Here is a 17,166-nt window from a genome sequence, read left to right as displayed (position 1 = left end):
CAAACATATAAAAGATGCTCAGCCTCATTAGTAATCAAATTAGTAATACAAATTAAAACCACAATAAGATACCATTTTAATACCCACCCAATTAGCAACAATAAGAAGTCCTTCAATACTAAGCATTGGTGAAGACGTGGGGAAAGTGGAACAACGAGACATCACTGAGAGGACGAGATACATAACTCAGAACAACAGTCTGAAAAACAACCTAGCGTATCCACTAAAGTCGACATTGTGCTTATTCTATGCCCCACCAACTCTGCTTCAACGAATAGCAGGGCTTCTCAAATTCATCTATGGTGATGGGGCACTTTTTAAAAATTTCTAATCGTTTGTGGACTGGATACTTTTATAAAATAATAAAAATGTTTAGGCAAACTACTATAAATGTTTCTAAATGCTTCCTTTCAACTTACATGGTCATGGATTAGTAACTAACGGTTTGTGGACTAGAACTGGTCTTCAGACCACGCTTTTGAGTAGCACTGCTCCAGAGCAGAGCTTCCTAAACGGGATATGTTCCAGTACACTCACGTGGCACAAATATTGCAGGTGTGCCAAGTATTAATCCATTGAGACTTTGCAGCAGCTGGGCAAGATATTATAAAGAACTCCTACGCCAGTCACCCTCAGCTATAAACAGCCTTGTCCTTTACCTCACATGCTAAACAACGATCATTTTCTTTAAGTGTCAGACTGTGAGAAAGTTAGGTAACATTGCCTTGGAAAAATCCTTGTTCGTGGCCACTGGGAGATACACATAAGAATGTTGACAGAAACACTGCAATAGCAAAAAATTGGAAAACAAGCCACAACACATTGTTGTATATTCATACAATAGATATACAGTGAAAATAAACAATTATAGGTTCAAGAAATAATGTAGTGCAAAAAAAGTAAGTTACAGAATACATAGAGTATGCTCCCATTAGTAGTGCTTAGGAAAACTAAATAATACATTGTTTAGGGATACAAATGTGTGGTCAAACAGTAAATAGAAGCCAGATAATGATAAATACCTAACTCAAGATGGTAGCTACCTCTGAGAGGAGTAGAAATGGGATGCGATAGGGGAGAGGCACACAGGGAACCTCAAAAATTCTTTTTTTAAGCTGAGTGATCATGATCTCATTATTATTAACTCCTCACATATAACACACACACACACACCCACACACACAAAAATGCTTTTTCACCTACTCTTACTTAACACAATTTTTTAAAATTAAACATTTTGAAAAGTAAATAAACATTAAACAATCAATCTAGAAAGTCCTAAATCTAACCAATGAGTTCCAAGAGAAGAGAACAGGAAAAAAAAAGTAGAAATAATACAAGAGAATTTCCCAGAACTGAAGGACCTAAGATTCTAAATTAAAGGGCCAATGTAATGCCCGGCTCAATGAATGAAAAAAAGAGTTATATTTAAGCCCATAATCTTAAAAATTTAGAAAATCAGAGGTAAAGAGAGGATCCCAAAAGTTTTGAGAAGAGGTAAAATAACAATAATAACAATGAAAGGTCACATCAAAGGACTGGGAATCAGAACAGCCTCAGACAGCAACAATGAATACTAGAAGCCAACAGAATAATGCCTTCAAAATTCTCAGGGAAAAGATTTTCAACCAGAATTCATTATCCAGTCAAACTATCAATCACGTATGAGAAAGGACTGAAGACAGTTTCAAACAAGCAAGATTCTCAAAAATTTATCTTACAAGTCCCTATTTTCAGGAATATTCTCTATTACAACAAGGAAATAAACCAAGAAAGAGAAGACACAGAATGCAGGAAATAGGGGATCTAAAATAGGAGAAGGGGGCCGGCCCCATGGCTTAGCGGTTAAGTGCGCGCGCTCCACTGCTGGCGGCCCGGGTTCCGATCCCGGGCGCGCACCGACGCACTGCTTCTCCGGCCATGCTGAGGCCGCGTCCCACATACAGCAACTAGAAGGATGTGCAACTATGACATACAACTATCTACTGGGGCTTTGGGGGAAAATAAATAAATAAATAAAATTAAAAAATAAATAAATAAAAATAAAATAGGAGAAGGGTAAGAGAAATTCCCAGGATGATGATTACGAAGCCCCAGGTTACAGTTGTACAGCAAGCCTAGAAATTAATCTTCCCAGACTGGAACAGAAGAATGAGAAGGGCTCCAGAAAGAACAAATCCAAGGTTTAAAAAATTTAATTAATAGATTACTGTGTATGACTATATGCCATATTAAGAGAAATTGTACAGTTCTAATAGAAGGTCTGGAACTGAGGGAGTGAAAGGTACATAAAAAACTAATCAAACAAAAATGAAAAAAAATGAGGTCAGTATTAATTTAAGAAAAAGAAGTATACAAGAAAGGATGTGTAATCATAGTATACTACGTAGCTCAGCTGTAAACAATATGTTTATACAATCATCATAATGAATAATGATTTAACCAAAAATTATAATTTTTTTGGGAGGCTATAAAGAACGGAATGCTGGGTATGGGAAGGTAGACAGGGAATGGGGAGTGTAGAGCTAATTCCTCATTTCCTATGGTAGTATGTCCAAAATTGAAAAAAATCAAGAAATTTCAGCATAAACGTTATTTAGAAACACAAAAGTAAATACTAGAAGAAACAAGTAAAAGCATTAAGATTGGTTGCCTCAAGGCAGCATGACTTGAGAGTGTAGAGGGGGATCATTATTTTCATCACGAGCTTTGTAGCACTGTTTTACTTTTTAAACTACATTATTTGTATTAATCTAAAAAAATTAAACTAAAAGAACAACCTACCCAAAAAAAGCCCATCACTAACAAAAACCTAATAGCTGATAGATTTTATTTTGAATAGACTTTGAGTATTAGAAAGCAAATTTACTTATAATTCTGTGTTGTAATAACTTATACGAGCAAAAATTTACAAATAATTTCATTTAGAACTTAATCATTAAAGATCCTAGGAGCAGTACAATAGGGTCACAGAAGCAGTTCAGAGAGCTGTTAAGATCATGGGCTTTGGAGTCAAAGATACATAATTTCAAATCCTGGCTCCACCACTTAAAGTGAACTTGGGCAAGTGACTTTTGTCTTTATATACCAATTTCTTCAACAACAACAACAAAAAGGAGCTGACAATACTCATCTCAGAGTAATATGAAAATGTATGTAAGGCAATTAGCACAATGCCTAGTGTAGAATACAATAAATAGGATCTATCATTGTTATAATTAATTATGCTATAATGATTTAATAAAGCATTCTTGACTTAAATGTCTGTAATTATTAATAACCATAATTGCCACTGTTTAGTCGCCAATTCTTCAATATACTTTATTATTGTGTAAAGGGTTTTTTATAACCTTTGAGGATCAAAACATACAATGTTAAAACATTACAAAATGAATGATTATTTGTCTAAAATAAAACTAGGTAGTTTTATAATTTTATTTATTTATTTTTCCCCCCAAAGCCCCAGTAGATAGTTGTACGTCATAGCTGCACATCCTTCTAGTTGCTGTATGTGGGATGCGGCCTCAGCATGGCCGGAGAAGCGGTGCGTCGGTGCGCGTCCGGGATCCGAACCCCGGCCGCCAGCAGCGGAGCGCGTGCACTTAACCGCTAAGCCACGGGGCTGGCCCATAAAACTAGGTAGTTTTAAAATAAGATCTATAAAATGTCCTAAAATTCTATAAAAAACTGAATAACGGATAATGATTAATAATGTCTGTCATTATGTTTGAACACAGTTAAAGAGTACCTAGGAAAATAAGAGATAATTACTGTTCCTTCTAAATACTAAAGAAATGTTGAGTAATTAGAATGAACAGTAAAGTTCTAGGTGTGATGGACACTCTTTAGAGCTAAAATAGAAAAATTATTACTGCAAGCAACTACAAATCTACATAATCTGAAAACAACTATGTAAAAATTTTGTATATATGTCTATAAACCAAGATTGGGAGAAAATTAAGAAATAAAAATAGCTGTTGTGTTGGGCAGGTAGGGTTATGAGTCAATTCTTTGAGATTTATTTCTTAAATATTTAAAAAATATAAAAATATTTTTAAAGGAACTCTAGCATAGGAGACAAGCAACAAATCCTTGGGACCTTAAGGAAACAGCTTTCTACAGTGCATTACAGCAGGTCAATCAAGCAAATTTGTCATTAAAATGAACTATAAAGCTTGCCGCCGTGGAGGAAGGCCCATTATAGCAGCTGTTACTAATCATGTGGACCAATACACATTTGTAGTCTAAACCTGTCACTTATGAAAGAGAAGTCATCATTTTAGATGCTGAGATCTTAATGCTTTATACTGCTAGCTTCTGGTTTAGGGACCAATTTTACAGATTCAGCTCTCTTGTGATCAAAATGGAATTTGACAGATGTTCTTTCTCCTTTAATCCATTTAGTATGTTTTAGAACCTTTAATAGTAATGATCAAAATCTGGGCTAGCTTTTTAAATGGACAAGGCAGCTTATTTCCCTAAGTATGTAACTATTTACAAATGCTTTTCAAGCGTTTCTGAAACTTAAGAGTATTACTGGATTCCAGACATCATTCTGGATATTTACGTGGAAACAAGAATCTCTGCTCCTGCTGCAAATTTTCCACTTCAATATCTGGCATGAAAACTATGTCCACAGTAATTAGCTACGAGGACTTCACGAGACAACCATATAATCAGTACTTCATATTGTTGAGAACCACAAAGAGCTACTTTTTTTAAAAGCACTATTCTCGTTACAGAGAATGAAACCTACAAAGAAATTAATACAACTCACCAAAGTTCAGCAAGTTAGAAAAACTGGACTAAACTGAGTACTTATGTCCCCAGATCCTGTTAGTCCAATATCAATCCTATTTTCCACTTCTTAATTAGATCACATCTTTGTCAGGTATTTCATCAAATGATTTTTAAGCATAGAAAACTATAGAAATAGGCCCAAGAGAGTTAGGTGTGAGATGAGATAACACCAACCATTCAAGAGTAGCATGAATATGCTCAATGGCCACAATTTTTTCGCCCATTTGTCAGTGTCTTGTATTCTGTCTGAATTCAGACTTGCAGAAAATCTGAAAAGGCCATCTTTTTATGTCATGCTTCATGTCATAAATCATTCGAACTCCCTCAAGTCTGGTCTCAGAGTTACTATTTGTTTTAAAGCAAGAAAAAAATGTTTCAAAGCAACCTTTGTTTTCTGCTAAAATGACAGTCTTTTCAAATCGCCCATCATAACTAGCGCCATTTATACAGACACACACATACAAATCCTATTCTAACCTTTTCCAACCTGTTAATATTACATTTTTCACTTTAAATTAGAAAATTTCAACAAGTCAAGCAAAAAAAATGTAATTGCCTACATATGGTAGTGGACAGTTAACTGCTAATTCTTTTGAGAGAGTCTACAATAAGCAATATGATATATGCTGGTAGAAATCTGTCTTAATAGAAACTTGTGACACAAGAACATCCGTCTGTGAAACACAGTTAATCATACTATCCAAGGTCTCTGTGCTTCTATTATAAATCAAATCACCACCAGACAGCTGTTACTATATCCCTAATGAGGTTTTCAACCACTGTCCAAGCAGTTACCTCTCAATAAAAGGTTTATGAAAAGTTTTCAAATTGTGGGTTAAAATTGTGGCATTACCTAGATTGCATACATAATACACTACTTCTGTTACAGTGAACAGAATTTGAGCCAAATTTATTTGACTCTGTTTTGTTCTGTCTCTTGGGAAATGTTAGGGGCCTCAGGTCCTGCTATGAACTCTGAAGAGTGTAATGTGATTTGAAAGGTTCTAAAAATATCACAGGTTTGCCTGGGCTCACTTAGAAGGGTGGATGATTTAATTACAAGTGTCAAAATTTGATTCCTAATTTTTCGGGATCTGACAGCTGCAGCAAATCTTGCCAGGACTCCCTTATCTTCATTGTGCTTCTCTTTGAAGTATTTAAAGAAGATTTCATAATCTTTGCAATTCAGCTCTAGGATTTCTGTCGGTAGCTGTACAATGAATTGGTTGGCCCTTTCTAAAGCTGCTTATAAATTATTTGACCCAGCACATTTTTAAAGTAGCCGTTAACTGCAAAACAGCTGAGCTTCTTCTAATGGTTAGGGGAAAAAACACAATAGACTCTATACCCATACACCATAAACCTGGAGTGACCTTTCAATGCATGAAATGCCAATGGAACCTTAACCAGAGGTCCATTTGTTGCTATAAAAAAATTGAGACCCAAAAGGCATGCATTCATTTGAATGACAGCTCTGGGAAGGGTCCTAGCACTGCGTCATTAGGGCTGATTCTTTGTTTGCTTTTCAAATAATTAAAGCAGAGATTCAGAGATATCAAGGTGACTAAAATGGTAAAAATCAGTAGCTATGTAGTACGACTACAAGAAGTACAGACTGTATTCTTTGCTCTTCCATTGAGACAAAGTCTTCAAGCTCAGACTGCTGCCTATAAAAGGGCAAAAATCATACTTACCAAAAGAATTGACTGGAGGCTACCATATTAAATGGAAAATTTAGGTTTGTGGTCAGGTATTTAAAAATAACTTTATCTATACAACACAATAAACAACTATGGTTAGGATGAAGAGTTACATATAAATAATTTTTCTTATCAATTGAAGTGCCAAGACATTTTTAATGTTATCACTTTTCTAATGAAAAAAAAAATCTAGATTAGATTATACACTTTCATTCAGGTTTTCTACACATTTACCAAGTGTCTATTACATGCCAGTTTTTAAGTAATGGTGGTGAACAAGAGATATGCCCCTGCCATCATGGAACTTACTGGTTTCTTAGGGGACGCAGAAATCGAACAACTGATGTTAAGTGTGCTGTATGTTACAACACACATGAACAGAGTGCTACGGAAATACATTTCAAGGTTGTGTGTGTGACCTGGGAAAACAGCGTTATGCTTCCCGGAAGAGATGCTACTTAAGCTCTTTCTGTTATCTTAAAAAAATCATACTGATCACAGCAACCTTTCATTGACAACTCAGAGTCATAATTATGACCATTAACTATCATACTATGCTATAATACTCTGTTTTTCTATCTCCTCTCACACTGAATCCTGCATAATTTGGAGTTTTATGGAACTCCAAATTATGGAAAACTAAGGTCACTTAACTTCAAATATTGGGACAGGATTTTAATATTATCATAACTTGGAATAACAGCAATAATTTACACTAAATAAATGCAGTTTATTATATGTTTATTATATCTCAATAAAGCTGTTTGATAAAAAGGGAAGAAAACCCTCTGTGTGACAAAAGACACCATATACAAAGTTAAGAGACAAATGACAGACTAGAAGAAAACAATTTCCAGATTATGTGGACAGATGCTCAATCTCACTCCTAATCGAGAAAAATGAAAATAAAAACAAAATACTGTCAGAATGACAAAAAATTAAAAGATTGAGGATCAAGTGCTGGTGAAGAGTTTAAGTAACAGAGGAAACAGATACTCCTGTACACTCTGGGTTGGAATAAATTTGGTAATAAAAATGGTTCCATCCATTCCATGGAACACAATGTAGCAGTTAAATGAAAAGAAGTACACGACAATAATTATTATTATAACTGCAGGTAATATTTATTGTTTCCTATAAGCCAGGCACTGTTGTATATTGCTTACTTGTATTAACTCATTTAACCCTCATAACTACCATATGAGGTGAGTACTGTTATTATTCCCACTTCATAGACAAGGAAACTGAGGCATGGAGGAGTCAGGTAACATATTAACGTTGAACAGCTAATAGGCGGCAGAGCAGAGATCTGGAGTTCTGGCTCCAGAGATGATTCTCTTAACCTCTACAGAACAACCTCTTCAATTAGTGACATGGAAAAACCTCTAAGACATGTTATTAAAAGCAAATTGCACAAAACACAGAGTATAACGCCATTCGTATTTTTAAAAACCCAAAAACAATATTATCTATATCTGTATTTATCTCCAGAGAAAGGGCTGAAAGGATATAGAAAACTGGTAGCAGTGTTTTCTCTTTGGAAAAGAGACTGAGGGACTGGGATTGGGAGTAGGAGGTAATCAAGGGGGACTTTTGTTTTATGTGTATTGTTTGATTTTCATACCACAAGAATGTATTCAGGTATTCCTTGTATAATCAGATTTTTTAAGATTAAAAAACCCAAAATACTGATCCAGTACAATCTTTTTTCTACTCAATACACACACTACCTCTAAAATGCCCCTCATCCAGCTTCTGTTAGAATATTTTAAATGGTGGAGCACTCTACCTCACCAAAGCACCTCATTACTGAAATGAGTTTACTTCATTACTGAAAAAAGTTTAAGTGGTAGAAATTTTTCCTTATAGTCAATCAATGTTTCTTTTTCACCACCATCCATTGGTCTTAATTCTGCCTTCTGTCGAGCAAACAGGAATAATGCTAATCTCTCTGTGTCGGGGGTCCCCAAGACCATCTCCAGGTTCAATGATTTCCTAGGAGGACTCACAGGACTCAGCAGAGTCATACTCTTGGCTATGCTTTATTACAGTGAAAAGATACAAAGCAAAATCAGCAAAGGGAAAAGGCACATGGGGTGAAGTCCGGAGGAAACCAGGGGCAAGTTTCCAAGAATCTTCTCCCTTAATTCCTCCAGCAACGAGTTGTAATAATACCTGTGAAATGTTGCCAACCAGGGAAGCTCATTAGAGACTCAGCGCCCAAGGTTTCTACTGGGGGCTGCTCACGTAGGCTTACTCTGCCTAGCCCATACCAAAATTCTAGACTCCCAGAAGGAAAGCAGGTGTTCAACATAAACCACACTTTTTGTACATACAGGTTAGGCACAGTGAGCCATTCTTATCAGGGAATGGTGGGAATCCTTCTAAAATCCAACTCCCCAGATGCCAGCCTAGGGCCAACTTTTTTTTTTTTTTTTGAGGAAGATCAGCCCTGAGCTAACATCCATGCTAATCCTCCTCTTTTTGCTGAGGAAGTCCAGCTCTGAGCTAACATCTATTGCCAATCCTCCTTTTTTTCTCCCCCCCAAAGCCCAAGTAGATATTTGTATTCATAGTTGCACATCCTTCTAGTTGCTGTATGTGGGACACGGACTCAACATGGCCAGAGAAGCAGTGCGTCGGCGCGTGCCCAGGATCTGAACCAGGGCCGCCAGTAGCGGAGCGCGCGCACTTAACCGCGAAGCCACAGGGCTTGCCCAAGGGCCAACCTTGCAAGTGAGCTTTTCGAAGAATAGCAGTTTCAGGCCTGCTATGTTAATTCTTTTCTGCACAGCATCCTTTCCATAATCCTTTTGATATTTAAATGAAATTCTTTCTGTAGTTTTTTATTCTCAGGTGGTACATAATCAATTCTTTCTATGAAAGTTTCCAGATTTTTCATCCATTTTGGTCACCCTCATTTGGACTCTGGCTTGACTATGTCCCTCTTAAAACATGAAGCCAAAAATGTAAAATAATATTCCAGGCATAATTTCACCATAAATAGGATATTACATTTTTACTAATGGAGTTTAATATTTTGTTTTTTAAAGCTGCATTACTAATGGGTGATGTGTTGAGCTGGCAGACAAAACTCGAATTCTATGACATTATATTTATAATTCCATTAACGGCATTTTGTAAGTTTAAGCACAAAGCTCCTACCTACCAAGATAATTTTGAATCGTAATTCTATCATCTGTCTCAGGTTGACTATTCCTTTGAGTTCCTGTCATATGAAAATTATTAAGGGTTCTAGAGCCAGACTGACTTAATTCAAATCATGGTACTACTACTTACTAGCAATGTGATCTTGGGTAAGTTAGCATAAATCTTCCTTTGCCTCAGTTCCTTTATCTATAAAAACTAAGAATAATAATCATATCTATCTCACAGAGTTGTTCAATAAAATAAATGAGATAATGTATATAATAAGCCTAATATGGCATCTGGCACATTGTAATTGCATAATAAACAGTTATTATTATTATTTATCTAACTTATTGATAATAATAAACAGGTCAGGATCAAGGGCAAAGCTTTATGGCATTTTTTGGGTGACTTCTCTCAGAGACGACAGCAACCAAAATTCTTTGAGAATATCAATTCAACCAGATTTATACTTTATTAAATACTTAAATCCAATATAAAAAACTTCAAGATATAAAATATAGATATTAATTATAATCAATTTTTAATTATGTTAAGAGACTGTAGTCTCCAAACTTAAGCTTTTTATCACCTACCAAATACTGGTGTGAAGAGAAAGAAATCAAGATAGCCTAGAATGGCAAGAAAATCTCTATCACTGAGAAGATAATTTCAACTGTTCAAGAAATTCCTACTTACATCAGAAATCGGCAGAATAAGAGATAAACACATACCTGTGCTTATTCCTGTGATTTGCCTTAAACAAGGCAACAGAATGAAACTAAAATGATAACCAAAGTATAATGGAAAAAAAGCATTTTTAGATACTTTATCTTTTATTAATAAGAAAAATCAAGGGAACACTACAGAAAAAGTCTAGTGAAGAACAAATGCCTGTAGCACTTGTCATCTGCAATCAGAAGAGCTAAAATTCTTAGACAAAATGTAACATCTGGAATATTAATTTTAATGGCAGTAGGAAGCATCAAAAAGCATACTTCAGGGGCCGGCCCAGTGGCATAGTGGTTGAGTTCGTGCACTCTGCTTCAGCAGCCCCGGGTTCGCCCGTTTGGATCCTGGGCGCGGACCTATGTGTGCTGAGGTGGCGTCCCACATAGAAGGATGTACAACTATGACATACAACTATCTACTGGGGCTTTGGGGAGAAAAAAGGAGAAAAGGAGGAAGATTGGCAACAGATGTTAGCTCAGGGCCAATCTTCCTCAAAAAAAAAGAAAGAAAGAAATATCAAGCAGGAAATACAACTGACCTTATTAAAAAAAATTAAAAAAGCATACTTCAACACTGAACTTTAAAAACTGCCAACCGACCTCTAAAAAGACAATGACAAAGGAATATCAATTACTATAGATATAGTATTTGTTACATTTACCCTTATTAACACAGTTACATTCCTAAATTTTTCCAAGAAAAGATTAATTAATATATATGGGTAATCAAGGAAATAAGGTTTACATCCAAACAAATGGCTGTCATACAGTTTCTAGCAAGCTAACATTTCCAGTTAATGACTGTCCACAATGTAGTCCTGTTTAGAGTCAAATGTGACTCTCTCATTCTAGTAGTACCTTGAAGAATAGCAACAGTATTCACTTAGGAGCACAGCTGCAGAGGCTTTCAGACCTGGGTTCAAATCCCTGCTCTGCAATTCACTAACTGTGTGACTTTAGGCAAGTTACTTAAATTTCTCTAAGCCTGTTTCCTCAACTATAAAATGGAGATAATATTTACCTCATAGGCTTTTTGAGAGGATGAATTAGGATATTTTCTAATATATATATGTATGTGTGTGTGTATATATATATATGGGTATCACATATATGTGTGTATGCGTATATATATAATAATAATTCTAGGAGGTATATACTAGTAACAGTCACATTTTACAGCTGACTACAAAGAGGTAAGGAACCTGCCCAAGGTCACCCAGCTGGTAAGTTGACAAAGGCAGGATATGCACTTAAACAACCAAGTTCTAGAACCCTTGCTCTTAACCATTCCACTATACTGCCTCTCACACATGTGGTAACATGTGGCCCACAGGAAAAATTACTTTCGGATGCCAGATGTTACATGTTGACTGAGCCTGTAAGTTTCTTGGAAGCTTTGACATCCATTATTTCACGTGTTCTTCCTAAGGACAATGAAGAGCAATCACCCCCATTTTACTCAAGGTCAATAGGAACACGTGAGCAAAACCTGGATCCCATCTCGGCCACTTCTTAGCTGTGTGAATCTATAACCTCCCTGAGCTTCACTCAATTGTAAAACATAAATAACAATAACATCTCTTACAAGAGGTAAACAAGCATATGTTTGCAAAGCATCTAGCACAGAGCCCTGTATCAAAAGTGCTCAACAATGTCTGCCCTCCCTTTCCTCATTCTCCTATTTCTGACTCCCGGCATAGCATTCTTTCCAAACACCATGTTAACACGTCTTGATACCCTCTCACCAACTATGTTAACAGATGGGTGGCAAAAAACATCACTTTTTGGTGATTACCATGGGATACCAAATGAAATCTCAGTGAAGTTCAGCTATATTATATAATTTTAAGTATAATAAACTTCCTCCCTTTTGTCCGTATGGTCTATCACTTTATCAAAGTAGAAAATGAAATTAGTCTACCAAGATTTGTTCTTTATAAAATTATGCTTAATGCTCCCCAATACCTTCTGTTCTTTTAGGTAACTGCCAAATGATTTACTTGATTTGTTCTAGTTTCTAATCAGACATTGTTTAAAAATTAAGTTGACCTTATCATTTCCAAAGTTATCTTTTACTCCTTAAAAAAAAAGTATGCCTTTTTCTGTCATCAGATACTTCTCCTAGTCACCATAATTTATCAAAAATAAAAGCTAATAGGGCCGGCCCGGTGGCTTAGCGGTTAAGTGCGCGTGCTCCGCTACTGGTGGCCTGGATTCGGATCCCGGGCGCGCACCGACGCACCGCTTCTCCGGCCATGCCGAGGCCGCGTCCCACATACAGCAACTAGAAGGATGTGCAACTATCACATACAACTATCTACTGGGGTTTTGGAGGAAAAAAAGGGAGGACGATTGGCAACAGATGTTAGCTCAGGGCCGGTCTTCCTCAGCAAAAAGAGGAGGATTAGCATGGATGTTAGCTCAGGGCTGATCTTCCTCACAAAAAAATAAATAAATAAAATAAAAGCTAATAGCTTGGCACTAGGTTCTTTTCCCTCACATTTGCATAGAGGAAATATCTAATACTGAATTATAAGCACTATTCACGCTAAATGTAGCAATAGCAATTAGTATTTCTTGACAATTGGGCAGCATTTTCTTAAGAAAAGATAAAATGCTAGGAGGTAGCATGATGGCTTATAAATCAAAATTGCTGCATAATTAATCTTTTTTTTTCCTGGATAGCAAGGTTGTCACGAAGCACACGCTGTTGGCTTCCAAGTATCATTTAAAAATATTCCCATATCTTAAAGCAATCTGGAACATTCCTTTGGATGTTCAAAGCCAAAGGAATTTTTCAATCAAGTGTTGACTTCTGAAATCTACTACTTCCTCAATAAGCTAAAAGGCATGCTGAGAGACTACAGTCAGAAGCACCACAGACAAAAGTGGTACCGTGGGAACAATTCATTTGTGTTGGGCACGGTGAAGTTTCACTACCAATTTGTTAACAGTATGAATTCGATAAGTTTTCAAAGCCAAAACGAGGTTTCAACAGAAGCAGCTTTTCAAAGTAGCTTTTGCTGAGGCCTAGTAGCTAATAGAAAATAAAAAAGCCATTAAGAGGTGGTAAAGTACAGGCAATGTTTAGGAATTAAAATATGATCTATTACTTGATTTGCTAAAAAAAGTACTGAGCTGAAGACAAGATATTTTCCTCCATTCATTCACTCTTTCTTGAGCTAACTTTATCAAAAGGAGATGGGGAATTATATTTTTGGTGCTTAAGTTTAGTTATCTATAAGCAACAATGTTACTTGTCCTACTAATCTCATGAGTCTGACAGAAGGCTAAATGAAATAACAGCCGTTAAAGCATTGTTCAAAAATTAAAGTATATAGCAATGCAAGATATAACCGTATTTTTATAATTGGTAAGCATCTACAGTGAAGTCATTTTAATGGTACCCATCCCACTGGCAAAATACACATTACTGACAAAGTAACTTAGTGATGATATTTTCTCAGCCCTTTATGGAATTACATTTATCAACAAATATAAATTTTTGTCTTATCTCTTAGTTCCTACTCATTTTGTTTCACTTTTATAACTTAACACTTGTATAAATCCAATATAAATCCACTTAATTAAAAAGCGAAAATGTGGGACATAAAATCACTAAGATCTCTATTGTTATACATCAAGAATATCTCAATATTATTGCAAAGAGTTTTCAGTTTTAAATAAGTAGGTTCCATAAAATAAGATGAACTTCCCATTATTGATATTTAAACTAAAAAAGTCAAAAACACTAACGGTTTCAAACAAAAACCATATTCATATCTCTGTCCCATTAGATACCTCAACTTACCTCGTCTCCCTTCAAAACTTCAGTGCCATCAAATTCACGGGTCTGATTTGTCTTCACTGACACCTCTCTCTCTAAGTTGGCTAACTTCTCCTTTGCTTCCTGAAGCTCCTCAGCTTTGGCTTCTTTTTTACGAGAAATGATGGATGCCTAATTGAGAATTAAATATGAATGTCAAATAAGACATACAATTAACTTTCTATTATCTTGTGAAATTATCTATTTTTTAGATTTTACTGAGCTAAATTTTTAATATCAGGTATGCTTTTCCTGATCAATACTTCTTGCCCTACTATCTATCATCACCAGTTATATTTTTAGGACGAGTATGCAATGTATATTAAATACTAACCTAAAAACATTTTGGAAGACAAAGGCCCTGATATTATAGGACATATCAGCAGAGAAACAAAAATGCAATAGTAATAAAAATATTAAGATCTTGTCAAGTAATACTCGAATGCTAATGAAAATACATTCTAGGTAAGTAAATAGAAGCTATCACTAAGTCTATTGTTTCTCTGCATGGTGGGATTCTTTTTATTGGAGAAAACAAGAACGCTTTCTTCTCAAAACTATAACACAAGGTCATCTTATCTAAATTCAATATCCATACTTTTAAAATCAAATGTTAAAACATCTATTATATTTGGGGCATTCTAATACGTAAAACGCAGGTTTAAAACCAAATATCTGACTCACCAGAATCATGCAAATGTTTACACAATCCAAATGGCTGCTCTTAGCCATTATTGCAGCATTTTATATTAGTTAGCAACTCTTGGGAGATTTCTTTAAACAAACCATGGCTATACTAAGCTTAAGAAAAACATTAGCCAAACTGTCTTCTTAAGTGAAATAGTACAAATGTTTTCTGCAAACAATTTGACAGGAGAAGGGAAATCTCTAGTGCAAACTCTTTAAAAAATTCTATTGTCCTTCTTGTTTAAAAAATGAAAAGACAGGTGATGACGGAATGTTTCTCTCTATAGAATTATTCCAGCCAAAAAAAAGAAGAGAAGGAATGATGAGAGTACCAGAATTGTATAGGAATTGATGGTATATTTCCTTAATATGATAAAATAAATAAATATAAACCTCAGCCCAAACCAGGATCTTCCTTAACAGAGGAACATGAGGGTATCTCCCACTAAAGTCTGGAACAAGATAAAAATGCCCACTATCTCCACTACAATTTAATATCGTGTTGAAGGTATTCGTTCATACCATTAGACAAGAGAGAGCAATTAGAAGCATAAGAATTTGAAAGGAAAAATTGGAATTTTCATAGGATATGATTATGTACTTAAAAAACCAAATGAATTTATGGAAAAACAACAGAAAACAAATCAATAGCTTTCATAGACAAATCAGTCAGAAGACATAAGGAAAGAGAAGCCCTTCATTTATAAAAGCAAAAAATAAAATAAAATATGTAACCATAAATTTAATAAGAGAAGTTCTAAAACTTTATGAGGAAAACTATCAAACACTCCTGAAAGAAACAAAAATAACTTGAACAAATGGAGAGACATACCATGTTCATAGACAGGAGGACTCAATATCATAAAGATGTAAATCCTGAGGTAATTAATAAATATAAAGCAACCCCAATAATTAAAAAATTATGTTTTTTTCCTAGAGCTAGACAAGTTGATAATAAAGCTCATTTGGAAAAACATACAAACATGAATTGTAAGAAAAATCCCGAGAAGCAAAGCAGTTGGGGTGAAGGTGGCTACTTTTATTAGATATTAGAACTTGATTATAGGGCTGGTCCCGTGGCTTAGCAGTTAAGTGCGCGTGCTCTGCTACTGGCGGCCCGGGTTCGGATCCTGGGCGCGCACCGACGCACTGCTTCTCCGGCCATGCTGAGGCCGCGTCCCATATATAGCAACTAGAAGGCTGTGCAACTATGACATACAACTATCTACTGGGGCTTTGGGGAAAAAAAAAAAGGAGGAGGATTGGCAATAGATGCTAGCTCAGAGCCAGTCTTCCTCAACAAAAAGAGGAGGATTAGCATGGATGTTAGCTCAGGGCTGATCTTCCTCACACACAAAAAAATAAATAAATAAAACTGTTTAAAAAGAAAAAAAGAACTTGATTATAAAGCTTCTTTAAATAAAACAGCTAATGTGGGTACATAAACAGGCCAGTGGAACAAAAGAAAATCTAGAAATAAATCCAATAGCATTTTTACATTTCAAATAAAACAAAGGTAGAATCTCAAATCCACAGGGGAAAAATGGACTTTTTACTAATAGGTATAAGGATAACTGGATAATTGGGTAGCCATATACAATAAATACCATACATCACAAAACATTTTAAACAGATCAGAGATTTAAATATAAAAAACTAAATCATAGAAGTCTGAAAAGAAAATGAGTAAATTTTTCTATAAACTTACAAGAGGAAAAAATGTTCCTAAATATGACTCAAAATCTGAAGTAATAAGAGAAAGAACTGATAAATTTGATTTCATAAAAATGAAGAACTTTCCCATGGCAAAATAACACCATAAGTAAAGTAAAAAGGCAAATACTAAACTGGGGAAAAATGTTACACTTATTAGCTAGACAAACAGTCAATATTCCTAAATATATAAAGAGTTTCTAAAACTAGAAAAAAAGCCAACAACCCTATAGAAAAAATAGGTTTAGATATAAAGGAACAATTCATAGAAAAAGAAATTAAAATGACTAACTCATGTGAAAAGATGCTCAACCCTGTTTATAGTAAGATAAATGAAAATTAAAACTATTGTAAGATACCATTTCTCATTACAAAAATCTAAAAGTTCAACAACATACTCTATTGGCAAGGCTGTGAGGAAACAGGCATTCTCATACATTGCAGGTGGGAATGTAAAATGCTACAACCCTTATGGAGAGGAATTTGGCAATATCTAGCAAACATACATATACATTTACCCTTTGATGTAGCAATCTCACTTCTGGTACTATATCCCAAA

At 35.3% G+C, this 17,166-nt stretch overlaps 1 protein-coding gene across 2 annotated transcripts in view; it reads right to left on the bottom strand.

Annotated features, from left to right (window-relative positions):
• The window catches only part of IFT81 (intraflagellar transport 81), a 77,883-nt gene that overhangs the window by 37,584 nt on the left and 23,133 nt on the right, over window positions 1-17,166 (bottom strand). For both annotated transcript variants that reach the window (XM_058531394.1, XM_058531395.1), the window contains exon 11: window positions 14,193-14,339. In XM_058531394.1, the coding sequence (XP_058387377.1) occupies window positions 14,193-14,339 (147 nt within the window). The remainder of the gene's footprint in view (window positions 1-14,192; window positions 14,340-17,166) is intronic.

Source organism: Diceros bicornis, chromosome 35, assembly GCF_020826845.1.
Source record: "Diceros bicornis minor isolate mBicDic1 chromosome 35, mDicBic1.mat.cur, whole genome shotgun sequence".
NCBI lineage: Eukaryota > Metazoa > Chordata > Mammalia > Perissodactyla > Rhinocerotidae > Diceros > Diceros bicornis.
The sequence above is the reverse complement of the archived record's forward strand: the minus strand, read 5'-3'. Positions and strand labels throughout refer to the sequence as shown.